Source organism: Procambarus clarkii, chromosome 68 (assembly GCF_040958095.1).
Source record: "Procambarus clarkii isolate CNS0578487 chromosome 68, FALCON_Pclarkii_2.0, whole genome shotgun sequence".
Taxonomy (NCBI): domain Eukaryota; kingdom Metazoa; phylum Arthropoda; class Malacostraca; order Decapoda; family Cambaridae; genus Procambarus; species Procambarus clarkii.
Window position 1 is genome coordinate 7852896 of NC_091217.1, and position 19839 is coordinate 7872734.

Genomic DNA, 19839 nt, shown 5'->3' on the forward strand with positions numbered 1-19839 from the left:
TAGTAGTGATGGTGGTGGTGGTGGTGATGGTGGTGGTGGTGGTTGTGGTGGTGGTAGTAGTGATGGTGGTGGTGGTGGTGGTGGTGGTGGTTGTGGTGGTGATGATGGTGGTGGTGGTGGTGGTGATGGTGGTTGTGGTGGTGATGGTGGTGGTTGTGGTGGTGATGGTGGTGGTGGTCGTGGTGGTGGTGGTGGTGGTGGTGGTTGTGGTGGTGATGGTGGTGGTGGTGGTGGTGGTGATGGTGGTTGTGGTGGTGATGGTGGTGGTTGTGGTGGTGATGGTGGTGGTTGTGGTGGTGATGGTGGTAGTAGTGATGGTGGTAGTAGTGGCAACACTTACCTAACAATGTCTACGAGAAGGGAGGTCTAACTCCCGATGCTTATGAAGCTGAAGCTTCCACAACTGCTGAAGTACAATTGACCTATTCAGAAGTCTAATTTCTCTGTCGAATTTGGCCTTAAAATTGTAGATGGAGGTGGCTTCCACAGCTTCTTTTTCTTATGCGGTCCACTTCTTGACCACTCGCACAGGACATGAGTATTTCCTTATATTTCTTAAACTCATTTGTTTCCTTCCTCCATTTAGGTTATCTTGTCCTACTTTCTCTGAATTTAGGGTTGTTATCATTCTCCTCTATAACTATCCCCCTTTCAGTATCATCTATGTCGGGATCATATCCCCTCAATTCATTTTCTTTTCCTGGGTTGGGAGATTTAGTTTTCCATATTGGTGTTGTATATTTTTCTATTGACTTGGACTGCACAGATTGTCTTGAGAAACTGCTTATTTAAGTTTTAAATGTTATATTAAACTGAAGGTTTCTCTTCTCTTTCTTCTCCTCCTCCTCCTTCTCCTCCTCCTCCTCCTCCTCCTCCTCCTCCTCCTCCTTCTTCTCCTCCTCCTCCTCCTCCTCCTCCTCACCTCTGTACCACACCTCGCTGTTGCTCTAATCAAATCACTCAGTAATTTATCTCGCATTCTCTCTCTCTCTCTCTCTCTCTCTCTCTCTCTCTCTCTCTCTCTCTCTCTCTCTCTCTCTCTCTCTCTCTGTCTCTTCCCCATCTCCGAGTCTTCCTCTCGCATCTCTTCTCCTCGTCTGTTCCTATCTCTCTTTTTACTGCATTTTCCTTTTATTTCTTCACTTCCCGTTATTCATTTTCCCTTCTCTTCCAGACCATTTTATTCTCTTCTGTGGCATTTCACTTCTCTTTCCTGGCATCCCCTTTCTGTTTCTCCCCGTTGCCTTAATACTCCCTTCCCTGACGCCTTCTCTTCCATCTCCCCTACTATTCCCCTTCCCACCTTTCCACCATTCGTCGTCTGGGTCCTTTCCACCCCGTGTCTCTTCCACTGCCGTCCCGTCTCCTCTAACAACCCATTCCATACCTCCTTTCACCCCCTTTCCCACCCATTCCGTCATTTTCCCTCCCCTACAAACCTTCCTCCCCTCCCCCCAGCAGCTTCCCCCTTTCCCATCCCTGACCCTCCCTCCCTTCCCCACTGCTCCAGCGCCTCCAACACGGCTCCTCCATCACACTCCTCGCTAATACAGACACACACCCACCAATATTTCCCAGTTAACACCACCGTAGCCTCCCCTGCTCACGCTCCCCCACGCTCAGGCCTGCCATGCTCAGGCCTGCCACGCTCAGGCCTGCCACGCTCAGGCTCTCCAATGCTCAGGCTCCCCACGCACACGCTTCCTACTCAGAGGCCTGCCTGAGTGCAAAGTTCTCTCTCTCTCTCTCTCTCTCTCTCTCTCTCTCTCTCTCTCTCTCTCTCTCTCTCTCTCTCTCTCTCTCTCTCTCTCTCTCTCTCTCTCTCTCTCTTTCTGTGGTTCAACCCGTCTAACTATCCATTAGAGGGTGACAGACATCATGACAGAGGGAGCCACATCATGACAGAGGGAGCCACATCATGACAGAGGGAGCCACATCATGACAGAGGGAGCCACATCATGCCAGAGGGAGCCACATCATGACAGAGGGAGCCACATCATGACAGAGCCACATCAAGACAGAGGGAGCCACATCATGACAGAGAGCCACATCATGACAGAGGGAGCCACATCATGACAGAGGGAGCCACATCATGACAGAGGGAGCCACATCATGACACAGAGAGCCACATCATGACAGAGAGCCACATCATGACACAGAGAGCCACATCATGACAGAAAGAGCCACATCATGACAGAGGGAGCTACATCATGACACAGAGAGCCACATCATGACAGAAAGCCACATCATGACAGAGGGAGCCACATCATGACACAGAGAGCCACATCATGACAGAAAGAGCCACATCATGACAGAGGGAGCCACCGGCCCTATACCACTCCGGATGATCAAAGCCCCCCCCCCCCCCACACACACACACAGTGGCTTCTACCATACCATGACAAGAGCAGCCGGCCGATGTGCCCCCCTGGTGCGTCTCTGAGCCAATTCCTGTTTGAGTTCCCAGAGGTTCTTCCTGTGACTGGCTGGCGACCCCTGGACCTCATCGTGTCTCCCTCTCGCTCTCACCCTCTCTTCACCTGTTCCCATTAACTCTTCCCTCGTCCGTGGCCGACATGCTCCAGTAGAGACCACATCACGCGGGCTTCCATTGGCTTCCATTCCCTCATTTTCCAGCGGTTTGTTCTTCAATTGCGGTGTGTTCCGGCGGGAGAGACCAACTCATTACCTAACCCCTTAAAAATCGATGCCTTATCACTCCTGCAGGAAATCACTTCTCTATATACATTGAGTGTTCTGTTTGTCCCCTTCTCTCTCTCCCAAGAGCTGTTAATCTCTTAATTCTAGACTGTTTATCATTCGTTTTTTTTATATTTTTGCTAAGGGGTCGGTTGGTTCATGGTGTGATCTGATTCCACTTATGAGGAAGTAATTTTGGATGTGTTGCTTAACTGGGAGCTGTTGTTTGTGGCTTCGGTTTAGGGGAGTATGTGGTAGTTTGTGACTTTGGTTTAAGGCAGGCTGTGGTTTGCGGCATTGGTTTAGCAGATGTCATTGAAGGCGCCAAGACAATTAAATATTGTTGCGTGTTCTTCACCTCGACCAACTTCATGAAACGATTGCAAAGTCGTTGAGAGAGGGGGGGGGGAAAGAGATCCGGGCGTAAACAGGTATCTTTCAGGTTCTCTGTCTGTCTGTCTGTCTGTCTGTCTGTCTGTCTGTCTGTCTGTCTGTCTGTCTGTCGCATACACTTTCTTCTCTCTCCCCTTTCTTCTACTCTTCTTACTTCCTCCTTTCAACTCACCGTTCTCTCTTCCATCTCCCTTTCTTTTAACCTTTCCACCCTACCCCTCTTCTCTATTTTCCCCTCTACTATCCCTTCTTTCTCCCCACTACTCTTCCCTCACCTTTCTCCTCTACTCTCCCCTCCCCCCCTCCCCCCAACCAATCTTGTATTTGTCTTTCTATAAAGTGTTGAGTCCTCTTCTTGAGGGAGCCACCACCAGCCTCTTCTTGAGACACTCTGTTGTTTACGCTGTACCAGCACGACTCTATACTTTGATGCTCTCTGTGTATCTTTGTTCCCGTGCCCGGCTCACTGTGTCGCTGTTTCTGTGTCTTTGTAATTCCTTCTGAGGGCCTGTTCGTATCCCTCTCACTCTCTCTCTCGGCCGCTTAGAATCTCACACTATACAAGCAGTTATATGCTAGTGCATTCGTATATCTCTCTCTCTCTCTCTCTCTCTCTCTCTCTCTCTCTCTCTCTCTCTCTCTCTCTCTCTCTCTCTCTCTCTCTCTCTCTCTCTCTCTCTCTCTCTCGGCCGCTTAGAATCTCACACTATACAAGCAGGTATATGCTATAGTGCATTCCGTTGCGTTACGACTCTGGCACTGTTATTTTTTTGAGTGCTATGTACCTGTATGGCTCATTTGGGTATGTTTAGTTTCCATCTGTGTTTCCTCTGTTCCTGCCTCTCTCTTACTTACTGTAGAGGCTGTATTCTGACACTTCCCTCAGGTATTTTGTATGCCGTCAACATGTCATATGTATGCAGGGTAAGCATCAGCCCCTTGTTCTTTCAGTCGAATGATTGACTATAGGTATGGCTACTCACGTTCCTGTTTCTTATCGTACGTACTCTTGAGAAATAAAATGAGTATATATTCATTTTTTTTTATTTCTCATTTATTTTATTTTATTTATTTCTCATATATATATGTATATATATATATATATATATATATATATATATATATATATATATATATATGGAGTTAGTTTCAACGGCCTCTCGTCGCAGGTCGAGAGGCAGTTATTCTTACTCTCACTTATAATCTTACACTGTTCAAGCGAGTCTCTATAGTGTCCTCTCTCGAGTTGGTCCACTTAATGAATGCTACAGTGAATGTCACACGTCATAATCCAGTTACCACGTTCCCATGACTCTCCCATCATGGGTGAACTCTGGTTCCGCAGCCACTGACGAAACATTTACATCTTTCAAGAATCATGGCGGCTTTGTTTACATCTACCAAACGGTTGCACGATGGCCTTCCGAAGCACTTACGAGGTTGTTAATAACAATAATAACATTCAATACACCACAAAATCACATTAACGTGTATACAGGCGATGAGTCACAATAACGTGGCTGAAGTATGTTGACCAGACCACCCACTAAAAGTTGAAGGGACGACGACGTTTCGGTCCGTCCTGGACCAAATCGACTTGAGAATGGTCTAGGACGGACCGAAACGTCGTCGTCCCTTCAACTTCTAGTGTGTGGTCTGGTTAACGTGTATATCAACATATATATATCCAGCGCGACAGAGCATATAGACTGCATATAGGATATAGGATATAGAGCGCCGTAGAATGAAAACTTTTTCAGCCATCACCAGCGGCAAAATGCTCACCAAACTAGCCCGAATGTGAAGGAAGAGAAAATAAAGTGAAGTTGGAAATGGGATAAGTGGAAGAGAAACAGTCTCCTGGAATGTTGTGGAGGGCGGGGACGTAGATAGGGAAGGGAGGGAGGGGGTAGAAGGGAAGGAATGTACATGGGAGGGAAGAGAAGGAAGAGAAAGCAGGGCTGGAGAGCCGAGAAAGGGAGTAGAGGCGAGGATGTGTATTAAGGGAGTAACTGTGAATATAGGCAGAGAGAGAGTAAAGGAAGGGATAGGGGAAAATTAGAGGAAAAGTGTTGGAAAAGAGAAAGGGGAGAAGGAATGAGAGACAGAGATAAAGATAATAAACAAAGGTCGCTACTACACAAGACGCTCAACCATTAACGACCCCCTCCACCCCCCTACCTACTGTCTCATTCTCTATCAGCGTCCATTAATTCCAAGAGAAACTCGCGTTTAGAACGTGTTCTCTCAACATATAGATGCACCTGACGCCAAATCAAGCGACTATGTGTATAAAAAAAAAAATATATATATATATATATATATATATATATATATATATATATATATATACATATATATATATATATATATATATATATATATATATATATATATATATATATATGTATAACATGCGTTCTGCCTTCTTAGATTAACAAGCAATTGGCAACATGTCCCCCTTGTTACACTCGTCCCAACCCGTGCACTCAACCACGCTTCGGCCGACCTCGACGAACCGATTACAAACACCATTATGCTCCGAACACTCGAAATCGGTCCTTCAATGTAAATCAACATCACTTTGTATTATAATTTCGTGTGTAGATAGGTCAAGGTTAGGTGTTTAGGTTCTAATAACGATGATTCGCAGGGCGAGGATGATGCATTGTGAGTGGTGGGTTTCGAACATGGAAAGTTCGAACGCTATTAGCTGAGAGGCGTAAGTGAATTGTATTTCATTCATAATCAACGATTGAGGACTGGGGGGGGGGGGGAAATAATGAGCATTTGAACAGCGTTTACGAGATCGATTCGAATTATTTACACTCAAAGTAAGTGTTCGAAGCATTTAAAAGAAGTGTTGTGTTGAATATCGGAAGTGAACGAGACATCACTGGGGTTTCGAGTGCCCTTACGAGCGGGATCGAAGCGAAACTGGAAGTGAACCCTTCTCAACCATTCATTTCTGCGAGTCAGCTCGTCAAGGCCAGGGGGGCCAGATTCACGAAGCAGTTACGCAAGTACTTACGAACGTGTACATCTTTTCTCAATCTTTGACGACTTTGGTTACATTTATTAAACAGTTTAAAAAGCATGGAATCTTCCCAATCAACTGTTGTTAGTATTATAAACAGCCTCCTGGTGCTTCGGAGCTTATTAACTGTTTAATAATTGTAAACAAAGCCGCCAAAGATTGAAAAAAGATGTACAGGTTCGTGAGTGCTTGGGTAAGTGCTTCGTGAATCTGGCCCCCTGACCTCTGGCTGTGTTGTGATAAGTGTGTCGTTGTTGTCGATCGCGACGAGTGAGTGTTGTCGATCACGTGTCGAATTGTCGCTAGTTTACTTATCGGGAAACTAGCGTAGTGTAATTAGCGCGAGCCCATTCCACCGACCTCGGCCACCACTATGCGTGTCTTAAACCTTATGACTCGCGGGAGAATTGTGCCTTAAGCACTAATTACCTCGATAAACGAGTCAATCAATCTTCAAACAAGATAATCAACCCTCAAACAAGGTACACCTCAAACCTCAAAAGTGAACCTCAAACCTCAAAGACTCACCTGCGCTACTTATATATATATATATATATATATATATATATATATATATATATAATATATATATATATATATATATATATATATATATATATATATATATATATATATATATATATATATATATATATATATATGTGGATTAACATGTAATCATTAATGTAGTGATTTGATTGTGTGTGTATGACGATTGATATATCTAATCGTATTTCATAATCCAGGTGAATAATCGGCTTTCGTGTCTTTACAGGTAAGAGTCCACATGCAGCTCATCCAGGGGGATACAAACCCACAGTTCTGAGGTACGTTCAAAGTTTTGTTCTGGATCTCTTAGATTTATTAAACAATTTCATGTGATAGATTACTAGTCGGCGTTTACAACAGGGGGAATCGTGGTGCCTATTATGCGGTTACCTTACGTTGAGTTGATTCCGGGGGTCAAGATCCCCTCGGCCCGGTCTCTTGATTAGGCATCTTGATTGATAGATTGGTCAATCAGGTTGTTGGATGCGGCTGCTCGCAGTCTGATGTATGACGTCACAGCCTGGTTGATCAGGTATCCTATGGAGGTGTTCATCCAGTTCTCTCTTGAACACTGTGAGGGGTCGGCCAGTTATGCCCCTTATGTGTAGTGGAAGCGTGTTGAACAGTCTCGGGCCTCTGATGTTGATAGTTCTCTCTCAGAGTACCTGTTGCACCTCTGCTCTTCAACGAAGGTATTCTGCACATCCTGCCATGCCTCCTGGTCTCATGTGATGTTATTTCTGTGTGCAGGTTTGGGACCAGCCCCTCTACTATTTTCCACGCGTAAATTATTATGTATCTCTCCCGCCTGCGCTCAAGAGAATACAGCTTTAGGCATTTTAGTCGGTCCCAATAGTTTAGATGGTTTACTGAGTGGATTCTAGCAGTAAAGGATCTCTGCACGCTCTCCAGGTTAGCAGCTTTGAAAAGGGGGCTGTTATTGAGCAGCAGTATTCCACTCTAGAGAGCACTAGAGTGTATTGAAAACTATCGCTAGTGCTCTCTAGAGTGGAAAACTTTTTGCACAATAAGTCTCTTTCAAAGCTGGCCGTATTGCTGACCTAGAGTGTGTGCAGAGATCCTGCACTGCTAGAACCCACTCAGTGCCACGACACGTTATGTCATTAAATATAAAACTTTTCAATTAGGTTCGAGTGATAAAACAATAATGAGGAGTATAAGGTTTAAGCAATATGAATACTTACATAATTTAGTGGTTTTTAATATGTAGTGTATTTATGAATATCAGTGATGGTTTGGTTACTGCTCCGGATGTGAGTCGAGTAGTATACTCTCCGACCCGTCGAGTAGTATACTCTCCGACCCGTCGAGTAGTATACTCTCCGACCCGTCGAGTAGTATACTCTCCGACCCGTCGAGTATGTTCCTTCCCTTGATATATAAGTATATATTGTTTCCATAAAAACAGGGGGGGAGCTGGATTAATGACCATTTGGATAATCTTGATTAGCATGGACTAATCCGTGAGTTTCAGGAATTTATGAATTCTTTAGGTAATTGCTGGACCCATTTACATGAGTGGCGAGGCCCCCCAAATGGTGCGTCAATGGATTAGAAAGATATGATAGTTGATAGAAGATTTAATAGATGCATAATTAAAGTATATAAAAATATTAATAAAAATATACAAATATATAAATACATGTATGTAACATCTTATCTATTGATAGAGTCTCTAAAGGCTCCAGGCCCGACATTGGGGGTGGCTAGCCTCATCCAACTTTGCAGGGGGAATGGTCAGGGGTATGGGACGATCATAGGCTCATCGGGGGGTCCGTCTTATTGGTCCGATTAAGAGGAGTAAGGCCGAATAGAACCCCCCCAACCACCCCCCGGCAACGTAATTGGCAAAAGGTGGCTGGCCGAGTCACTACATTGCCTTCCTTACAGTGATGAACGTGGATTCAGTATAAGTGGAAATATCTGTCTGTTTGGGGTATGGAGGGCAGATGGGAAAAATGGAGAGGGGAAGAATGGACCTCTTCAGACGGGCTCTTTACTTCCTGCGACCTCCTTAGACGGGCTCTTTACTTCTTGCGACCTCCTTAGACGGGCTCTTTACTTCCTGCGACCTCAGACACTAATAAAGCACACTTGAGCTCACTCGGGAAGGGTTTCCGCATCACCGAAGCTGATCAAAGTTGAGCAGACGATCAGAATCGCTAATGAGTTTTCTCCCCCGCCCCCAGCACCTTGAGATGGTTTCGGGGCTTAGCGTCCCTGCGGCCCGGTCCTCGACCAGGCCTCCAAAATTTTGTGTGAAGTAATGGGGTGGTGCTCCTGTTCCCCCTCCCCCCTCTCTCTCTCTCTCTCTCTCTCTCTCTCTCTCTCTCTCTCTCTCTCTCTCTCTCTCTCTCTCTCTCTCTCTCTCTCTCTCTCTCTCTCTCTCTCTGTCTCTCTCTCTCTCACTCCTCCCTCCCACACATTGCCCTGTGCCTCTTTCCTCTTTATCTCAATAGCCACACTTCTGTTTTCCCCCTCAGAGTTCTCACCCTCTTCCATCCATCATTCTCCTCTTTCGTATTTTTTCTCTGGTCCTCTTTCTCTTCCGCTCTCCAACTTGTTTTAATCTTCATTCACCTCTTCCAGTCCTATTCCGGCCGTCCCCCTCACTATTCTCTGCTCTTCTCCACAATTTTCCTACCGACGCCATCTTTTGTACATCCCGGACTACTACCCCCTCCCCCCCTCCATCATTCGCCATCCTCGCCCCATCCCTTTTGACTTTCCATCACTTTACACTTGCTGATGTTGAACTCTGGCAACCATTTCTCGGACCAGCTCTGCAGCGTGTGTGAGTGTATGTGTTCATTACTCCACTGTGTTTATATGTATTGACACGCATATATTCGCGCGCGTGTGTGTGCGTGCGTGTGTATGTGAGTGCATGTGCAGGTGTGTTGCACATGTGTACACCTGTATGACAGCTGTGAGTTAGAAGCCTGCTTTAACGAGCCTCGCGAGACAGGAAAACGAGCAAAACTGTCCCCGCGAATTGCTAATGTCGCGGAGCAGTGAAGCGAGAGGACGAAGAGGGAGACATAAAGGAGGAAGAGAGAATGCATGCAGAGACAGGTGTGTGGAGATTAATGGATATAAATTAATCTGCATATATAAGAGGAACAGAAGTGTTAATGGTAAAAATCCATTCGAAATTTCGCCGCCACAAATGCATATGGATAGATACGCATTTGGGGGGGGGGGGAAGAGAGAGAGAGAGAGAGAGAGAGAGAGAGAGAGAGAAGTGTGAGAGTAGATTAGAGCATCCTCTAACACGGACAGCTACTCAAGGGTGATAATTTATGGCATATGTTTAAGAGCCTTCCTTGTGTGGTGCATCTCTGCTCTGCTCTGCTCTGCTCTCCCTCATCTCTGCTCTGCTCTCCCTCATCTCTGCTCTGCTCTACCTCATCTCTGCTCTTTACTCTTGTCTGAATTTATCCGTCACTCTAAAATTAAAAACATCTTTTCCATTTGTGTTTTTTCTCCTTTGAATCTAACAATGTTACTAATATATATATATATATATATATATATATATATATATATATATATATATAAATATATATATATATATATATATATATAGGAAGAGGTTGTGAAAGCCACCTCCATCCACAACTTCAAATGTGACTAGACGTGACACAACATGGACATCAAAGGAATTCAAACTTACCTGGTGCAAATTCCTAAGAGGCGGGGCCCAAAGAGCTAGATCTCGACCCCCCTTTCCCCCCCCCCCCACTCCCCCTTGTACTCGTGTGTAGATAACACACACACACACACACACACACACACACACACACACACACACACACACACACACACACACACACACACACACACACACACACAAACACACACACACACACACTCACACACACTCAGAACCTGAACTATTTGTGCCTTTTCATCCGGGGGGGTAATTAAGGAACCTGGTTGTGTACCGGTTGACCAGAGGTAATTAAGGAACCTGGTTGTGTACCGTTTGACCAGAGGTAATTAAGGAACCTGGTTGGGTACCGGTTGACCAGAGGTAATTAAGGAACCTGGGTGGGAACCGGTTGACCAAAGGTAATTAAAGAACCTGGTTGTGTACCGGTTGACCAAAGGTAATTAAGGAACCTGGTTGGGTACCGGTTGACCAGAGGTAATTAAGGAACCTGGTTGGGAACCGGTTGACCAGAGATAATTAAGGAACCTGGTTGTGTACCGGTTGACCAGAGGTAATTAAGGAACCTGGTTGTGTACCGGTTGACCAGAGGTAATTAAGGAACCTGGTTGGGAACCGGTTGACCAGAGATAATTAAGGAACCTGGTTGTGTACCGGTTGACCAAAGGTAATTAAGGAACCTGGTTGTGTACCGGTTGACCAAAGGTAATTAAGGAACCTGGTTGGGTACCGGTTGACCAGAGGTAATTAAGGAACCTGGTTGGGAACCGGTTGACCAGAGATAATTAAGGAACCTGGTTGTGTACCGGTTGACCAGAAAGATAAAATGGAGAAGCGAGAGAGTGTCAGAGACGGAATTGTTCGCGTCAATTTTAAGAGCTCGTTAACCCGTCAGTCACTCGACATAGGGGCTTGTTAGATGTGAACACCATTAGGGGCTTGTTAGATGTGAACACCATTAGGGGCTTGTTAGATGTGAACACCATTAGGGGCTTGTTAGATGTGAACACCATTAGGGGCTTGTTAGATGTGAACACCATTAGGGGCTTGTTAGATGTGAACACCATTAGGGGCTTGTTAGATGTGAACACCATTAGGGGCTTGTTAGATGTGAACACCATTAGGGGCTTGTTAGATGTGAACACCATTAGGGGCTTGTTAGATGTGAACACCATTAGGGGCTTGTTAGATGTGAACACCATTAGGGGCTTGTTAGATGTGAACACCATTAGGGGCTTGTTAGATGTGAACACCATTAGGGGCTTGTTAGATGTGAACACCATTTGATGGTTGCATTTAACAAGGCGGATGTTGCCTCCATCTGGGCATGTTTCAATTAAGTAATTCTCTTGTGCGTGAAAAATTCGGAACTCCATTTTGTGTCACTCATGTCACTCATTGACAAAGATATTTGTTATATAGAGTTGAGTGCTTCGGTGGTCACTCAGTTGTGAAAACGAGTTCGACTTGTATTTCTCTTGCATACAAAAATACAGGTAGAAATACATCATCACAGGTACAATACAGGTAGAAATACATCATCACAGGTACAATACAGGTAGAAATACATCATCACAGGTACAATACAGGTAGAAATACATCATCACGAGTACAATACAGGTAGAAATACATCATCACAGGTATAATACAGGTAGAAATACATCATCACAGGTATAATACAGGTAGAAATACATCATCACAGGTATAATACAGGTAGAAATACATCATCACAGGTATAATACAGGTAGAAATACATCATCACAGGTATAATACAGGTAGAAATACATCATCACAGGTACAATACAGGTACAAATACATCATCACAGGTACAATACAGGTAGAAATACATCATCACAGGTACAATACAGGTAGAAATACATCATCACAGGTATAATACAGGTAGAAATACATCATCACGAGTATAATACAGGTACAAATCATTATCTGACAGCCTCTTGTAGCAGGACGTTTGTTTCGAGTTGTGTGTGTTAATTATCTTACTGAAGTTGAAATGTTTAGAATTGAATTTTTGTGTTGCAGATGAAATAATGTTTTGAAATGTGTGTGTGTGTGTGTGTGTACTCACCTATATGTACTCACCTATATGTGCTTGCAGGATCGAGCATTGACTCTTGGATCCCGCCTTTCTAGCTATCGGTTGTTTACAGCAATGACTCCTGTCCCATTTCCCTATCATACCTAGTTTTAAAAGTATGAATAGTATTTGCTTCCACAACCTGTTCCCCAAGTGCATTCCATTTTTCTACTACTCTCACGCTAAAAGAAAACTTCCTAACATCTCTGTGACTCATCTGAGTTTCCAGTTTCCACCCATGTCCCCTCGTTCTGTTATTATTACGTGTGAACATTTCATCTATTTCCACTTTGTCAATTCCCCTGAGTATTTTATATGTCCCTATCATATCTCCTCTCTCCCTTCTTTTCTCTAGTGTCGTAAGGTTCAGTTCCTTCAGCCGCTCTTCATATCCCATCCCTCGTAGCTCTGGGACAAGCCTCGTCGCAAACCTCTGAACCTTCTCCAGTTTCTTTATGTGTTTCTTCAGGTGGGGGCTCCATGATGGCGCGGCATACTCTAAGACGGGTCTCACGTAGGCAGTGTAAAGCGCCCTAAAAGCTTCCTCATTTAGGTTTCTGAATGAAGTTCTAATTTTCGCCAGTGTAGAGTACGCTGCTGTCGTTATCCTATTTATATGTGCCTCAGGAGTTAGATTAGGTGTCACATCCACTCCCAGGTCTCTTTCTCGAATCGTTACAGGTAGGCTGTTCCCCTTCATTGTGTACTGTCCCTTTGGTCTCCTGTCACCTGATCCCATTTCCATAACTTTACATTTACTGGTGTTAAACTCCAGTAGCCATTTCCCTGACCATCTCTGCAGCCTGTTTAAGTCCTCTTGGAGGATCCTACAATCCTCGTCTGTCACAACTCTTCTCATTAATTTTGCGTCATCTGCAAACATTGACATGTATGATTCCACTCCTGTAAACATATCATTTACGTAAATTAGAAAGAGGATTGGTCCCAGCACCGATCCTTGAGGTACTCCACTTGTTACTGTTCGCCAGTCCGACTTCTCGCCCCTTACCATTACCCTCTGGCTCCTTCCTGTTAGGTAGTTCTTCACCCATACTAGGGCCTTTCCGCTTACTCCTGCCTGCCTCTCAAGTTTGTATAGCAGTCTCATGTGCGGTACTGTATCAAATGCCTTTTGGCAGTCAAGAAATATGCAGTCTGCCCAGCCTTCTCTGTCCTTCTCTGCCTTCTGTGTGTGTGTGTGTGTGTGTGTGTGTGTGTGTGTGTGTGTGTGCGTGTGTGTGTACTCACCTAATTGTACTCACCTAATTGTGCTTGCGGGGATTGAGGTTTGGCTCTTTGGTCCCGCCTCTCAACCGTCAATGTGTGTGTGTGTGTGTGTGTGTGTGTGTGTGTGTGTGTGTGTGTGTGTGTGTGTGTGTGTAATACGATATATGCATAAAAGAATGGGAATTCTTTTTTTTAGATCGTCATTGTATGATGCCATATCATCTATATACTCTGTCGGTCAGTGTTTGGAAGCAATATAGTGATTATATTCCATCTGTTAGTATTCCAATCACTTGTTCACTATTTATTATTTCAGAAATAATACAATCTTTTCCGTTACAAGACAAATGTATCTATACATCACTACATTCTATACATTCCCAGTCCCATTGTAATAGACACTTGCCAGAGATTACAAACAAAAAAACGCGTTTAAATGGCATTTAAATGGCATTTCATTTAAATAAAATCCTGATATATAGTCGAATTAATTTTACAGTAAGGTTTACGTTGCTGATAAGAGGATTTCATGGCGTATTGAACAGGTGGGTTTCACGTCCTGGCATGACTCCAGAGATTGATGAGAGGCTGGAACGGACTAGTGATAACGGCAGTTTGCTGTTGTTGTTAAAGATTCGCTACCTGGAACAACGTTCCAAGTAGCACGGGCTATGGTGAGCCCGTAGTGGAGTTAGCGGCAGTGTTGCAACCCCCCAGCTTGCTCAGCGCCAGAGCTGGCAGGCAGGCATCGAGTATTTACATATCCACCTACGAAACCTCTACATCTTTCCTATATCATAGACAACTGAGTCTGTATTTATTGATTTGATTTTTGTATTTATTTATTGATATTGATTTTTGCACTTTTGAAACTTCTGAAGTAAATAATAAATCCAAGTTTATTATTTTGTAGAGAAGCTCGTAGTGCTTAGTGAAAATTACATTATGAGTTCCTAAGTAGCGACTAAACCGCTATGATTGAGGGAAGATGTAAAGGTTTCGTAATGGGACATGTAAATGTTTGACGAATCATGTTTCTAGATGAATAGAAGCATTACTGCAAGGTATCCTCAACACCCACATCCCACTCAAAGTTCTGCTTTGTGTCTAAGTCTTTCTTCCCCCTGTCTTGCGTTTTATGCCTTAGATTTATACCCAGCAACGACAGATACGCTTCGTGTAATGGCTTCACTGGTACGTGTAACTCCTCTCCCTACAATTGTACATTACTTTCATGTTTTTGTACACTTTTTAAATACAATTTACTGTTATTATAGTAGCAACAACAGCAGAAAATGCAACAGCAACAGCTCCGACCTCTCCAGAGTCACAGAAAACAGATAAACAGGTCCAAGTTTGGCCAAGTAAGGCCATGTTACATGGTATAAGGCCATGTTACATGGCATAAGGCCATGTTACATGGTATAAGGCTATGTTACATGGTACAAGGCCATGTTACATGGTACAAGGCCATGTTACATGGTACAAGGCCATGTTACAAGGCCATGTAACATGGTACAAGGCCATGTAACATCCGAGAATGAAAGAGACAAGAATGAAAGTGTAAAACTTGAAAGTAGTTAAGTTGTCCTGCTCTGATGCCTTGGTGGCTCCGCTGGACGGTCCGTCGCGAATATTGAGAAGGTGAGATGCTTCTGTTTGGTCAGCATCTGGACAATCTCCTCTTTCGGATTTGCTGATATTGTGTCAGCTCCGATGTAGATGTCAGCGCTGGTGTAGAGGGTGTCTGTCTGCGCAAGATGTCTGCGCAAGTGTCTGCGCAAGATGTCTGCGCAAGTGTCTGCGCAAGTGTCTGATGTCAAGAAAGAGGTCCTTGGGTAAGTAACATTTTGTCTTCACAGTGTTGTGGTGATATCATTTACATGTCTTTGAGATGAAGGAAGATGACGTCTTCTCCCCCCTTCCCCCCTCACTCTCTACATGGGTTATCTTATCTTGAGGTTATCTTGAAATGATTTTGGGGCTTAGCGTCCCGCGGCCCGGTCCTCGATCAGTCCTCCTTTTGTTACACACCCCCAGGAAGCAGCCCGTAGCAACTGTCTAACTCCCAGGTACCTATTCACTGCTAGGTAACAGGGGCATCAGGGGTAAAAAGAGACATTTTACCCATTTGTCTCCGCCTCCACCGGGGATCGAACCCGGAACCTCAGGACTACGAATCCGAAGCGCTGTCCACCCAGTTGTCAGACAAGTTCCTTTGAGTCTCTGCTCATCCTTCCTTCAAGGATTCTCTGCGTCTCAGCATCCTGGGAAGGTTCTTACAGATGCTGATACGAACAAGATTTCTTGCGTCATTTTCCTACTCCTCCCCTCCCCCCGAGAGAGAAGATGCTGCAAGACCCAGATGAGAGTGGGAGCATCCCTCACCTATTTTATCACAGCCTTGCTTCCGTCTCTCTCTCTTCTCCCCACCCTATAATGACAGGTTCCTACGGACCTCACGTGTAGGGGAAGCGACAAGAAAGACGATGTCTTATAACTTTTATATTTTTTTGTGGGGGAAAGGGGTCTTCCGTACGTATATGGTATGAGGGAAAGGGGAAGAAGGCCCCTCTGTCCTCTCTTCCTGCCTCTGACGATACCATTGATGATGTCTCTCGCGGAGGATACATGGATTTGTCGGTGGATTTCTTGAGGTTTGGGGTGTGTGTGTGTGTGTGTTATGGGTGGTGGTATGGGATTTATATGGGGGGGTTTATGGAGTGGAATGGGTATATGGGCCCTCGGCTCTTCGCTCTCCAAGTCCCACCAAATATATGAAATATTGCTGGAAAACTTTGCCAAAAAAATCTACATATGTTTCTGCAGTAATTGCGGAATCAATCGGGTTGTGATGGATATATGTGCCTGCATGCTGCTGCTGCAAGCAACAGTCTCGTCAATCATGCCACCAGTCCTGCCTGGTCTCACTCGGACTAGGCTAAAGTAGAGCTTTTGACACCCACTACTGATACCCTTTATGGTGTTAGCTGTGGTGCTTCTAACTATTCGTCTTAGCCGTACTGTTGGGCTGTTTCTAGTTTGATTAGTTGTGTTGGTGAAAGCTGAAGAGTTAGCTGTGGTGTTTCTTGTCTGTTTAGCTGTGTTGTGAAAGATGAAGATTTAGCTGTGGTGTTTCTTGTCTGGTTAGCTGTGTTGATGGTTAGCTTTGGTGCTTGCAATGTTGGTGAATGTTGCAATGTTAGCAGAGTGTTGTGCTATTGTTGTTAGTGATGGTTGCTGTTAGTGGTGATTGTTGTTAGCGGAGATGATAGAATATTAATGCAGGCGGTGATGTTGCTGATGGCAATGTTGTCATTGATTGCACATCTACGCTTAGTACAGGCCAATAGTTGTACGTTATTGACCTGTCGGTGTTTCCAGAGCTGCTCGGGTTGATGAAGCTGCTCATGTTGATGATGAAGCTGCTCCTGGCTGCTGTACCATGCTTGCAGCAGACACACACATCTGCCGTATCTAGCCGACATTACCTGTGCCTAATAGCTGCGTCCTGCAGCTCCTTATTGCACGATTGTTGCAACTCCGTGGCCCTGACATCTCTGCTTCGTGCAGAGAGAGAGAGAGATACGGAGCTCCGGATCTGACTGGATGTCTATCATCCTCAGGGGCCTCCCCTGGTCCCTAGCCGCCTTCCCTGGTCCCTAGCCGCGTCCCTGGTCCCTAGCCGCGTCCCTGGAAGGTTCACACACACTTCGGCCATTGTGTTGTCGTACACATTAGGCCCGGAGATATATATACACACACGCAGGCCATGTTGGGACTCTTGGCTTATCAAGCCATTCCCCAGAGGAGGAGGGCAGAGTGAAGGAGTAGTGAGGGAGGGAGGGAGGGGGGAACTAGAGAGGAAGGGGTGATTGAGTGTGTGAGGAAGACTGGGAGGGGATGGAAGGGGAGGGGGGGAAGGGAATTATGGAATATGGCAGACAAAAGTGGTGTTGTATGTCAACAGTGAGAAGGAAATAATAGACAAAACGTAAGAGAGAGAGAGAGAGAGAGAGAGAGAGAGAGAGAGAGAGAGAGAGAGAGAGAGAGAGAGAGAGAGAGAGAGAGAGAGAGAGAGAGAGAGAGAATGAGATAATAATGTATAGTTTCCCTATTTCCACTCTACACTTCCCAAATATTACATAATTATAAATTCCTGTATAAAACCCGAAGTCTTTTACCCTACCAATACTTCCTGTATGAGACTAGTTTATAACTCTCATATTTGTATATTAAGCTGTGTATAGTATATTCCTTTGGCCACTATACTTGGACACTTTATAAAATATCTCTGTTGTCTCTGGTTCATTCATCTAGTCTCCACTTGTGTTGCTGTGTTTCACCCGTTCTGCTACCACCTATCACCACCTACCACCCACCACCACCACCTACCACCACCTACTACCACCTACCACCACCTACCACCTACCACAACCTACCACCACCACCTACCACCTACCACCTACCACCTACCACCACCACCACCTTCCACCACCCGTTCCAAATAGTCTTCCTCTGCCCTGATTTCCCCTGACAATTTTATATGTAGTGATTATGGCTCTTCTGTGTCTGGCGAAAGGTCTGCGATGGAACAGGACTCGTGCCTGTTTCACCCCCTTCCATCACACCTCCCCCCCCCCCTTCCCTTCCCCTCAATTTCAAACTCCCTTCACCCCCCACCCCTACCCCCCCCCCCCTTAACTCTCCCCAACACCACGTTCCCTATTTCCCCTGAGCACCGGCACACACGCTACGGAGAGCATGCGCGCGCGCGCCAGCTCACGCACCTTGTTTGTACATCAGGCAGCGCCCTAGAGTCGCCAGACAGCGCCCTAGCGTCGTCAGACAGCGCCCTAGCGTCGTCAGACAGCGCCCTAGCGTCGTCAGACAGCGCCCTAGCGTCGTCAGACAGCGCCCTAGCGTCGTCAGACAGCGCCCTAGCGTCGTCAGACAGCGCCCTAGCGTCGTCAGACAGCGCCCTAGCGTCGTCAGACAGCGCCCTAGCGTCGTCAGACAGCGCCCTAGCGTCGTCAGACAGCGCCCTAGCGTCGTCAGACAGCGCCCTAGCGTCGTCAGACAGCGCCCTAGCGTCGTCAGACAGCGCCCTAGCGTCGTCAGACAGCGCCCTAGCGTCGTCAGACAGCGCCCTAGCGTCGTCAGACAGCGCCCTAGCGTCGTCAGACAGCGCCCTAGCGTCGTCAGACAGCGCCCAAGCGTCGTCAGGCGACCTTAACACACCCCATCACAACATTCTCTACACACGCTTCACACAACTCACAGTCAGACCCTTTTAGAGACAACTCACAAGTTATCATGTAAACTGTTTACGTGATGGCGAAGGACAAGCGCAAAGCTGAAGTTTACTCCATAGCTGAAGTTTACCCCCTGTGCCGCCGCCGTGGCAGACTGGGCGGTATTTCACTCCCCCGACGAGATTTAAACCATCCAGACACGAGATACAAGTATCTCATGTGTCACCAGCGAGACCAAGAGACAAAGGTGCTCCACCTAACTCACTCCCAGGGAGAAAGAGGTGTTAAGTTTGGGTGTGTGTGTGTGTTAATTTAGGATTAGCTGTAACATACAACCCGGATTCCTGGGAATTTGCTGCATGGGATGGAGATGTTTCGTCCGCTGGACGATATTATAAACGCTTCGGACGTTGAGCTGTGGGACTTTGATAGGTCTTTTATGGGTGCAGATCCTTCCTCAAGTGGTGATAAGAGACTCTGGATGTCCATTGCAGCGTCATTGTTGTCGCGACTCAGTCTTGACGCGCAACATTGCAGCAGCATACTCACAGTACACTATACTGGCTGGACGCACCACATCACCGTGGCGACATCACACAACCATGAACATAGTGCAGTACAATGATTACACACAGAGATCACACTAACGTGATGCATCAGTTCAGTAGAACTTCGGTTTCAATCCTTTTTACCCTGTCGTAGCTCAGTCGATTAAGGCAGTGTCTGGGATGCTCCCGGACGCAGGTTCGAATCCTCGTCACGGCCTTTGTGGATTTGTTTATAATATGGCAGTAAGGTATGATAAGATACAGAGACATTCGTGAGCCATTGTTATAAACAACTGAAAGGCGATGCCCAGGAGCTAAAACTCGCGTATATAGGTGAGACC

The 19839-nt window shown here is 45.6% G+C and overlaps 2 protein-coding genes across 2 annotated transcripts; one reads left to right on the forward strand and one right to left on the reverse strand.

Annotated features, from left to right (window-relative positions):
* Positions 1 to 788: 788 nt before the first annotated feature.
* On the reverse strand, positions 789 to 11749 carry LOC138355628 (uncharacterized). The gene is made up of 2 exons (XM_069310945.1): positions 11262 to 11749; positions 789 to 924 (listed from the first exon to the last, which is right to left on the reverse strand). Exons 1-2 carry the CDS (start codon positions 11747 to 11749, stop codon positions 789 to 791), a joined length of 624 nt encoding a protein of 207 aa, XP_069167046.1.
* A 3731-nt stretch (positions 11750 to 15480) lies between these two features.
* LOC138355629 (uncharacterized) lies at positions 15481 to 18992 on the forward strand. The gene is made up of 3 exons (XM_069310947.1): positions 15481 to 15533; positions 17080 to 17168; positions 18502 to 18992. The coding sequence occupies exons 1-3, from the start codon at positions 15481 to 15483 to the stop codon at positions 18990 to 18992; spliced, it is 633 nt and encodes a 210-aa protein (XP_069167048.1).
* Positions 18993 to 19839: the final 847 nt, after the last annotated feature.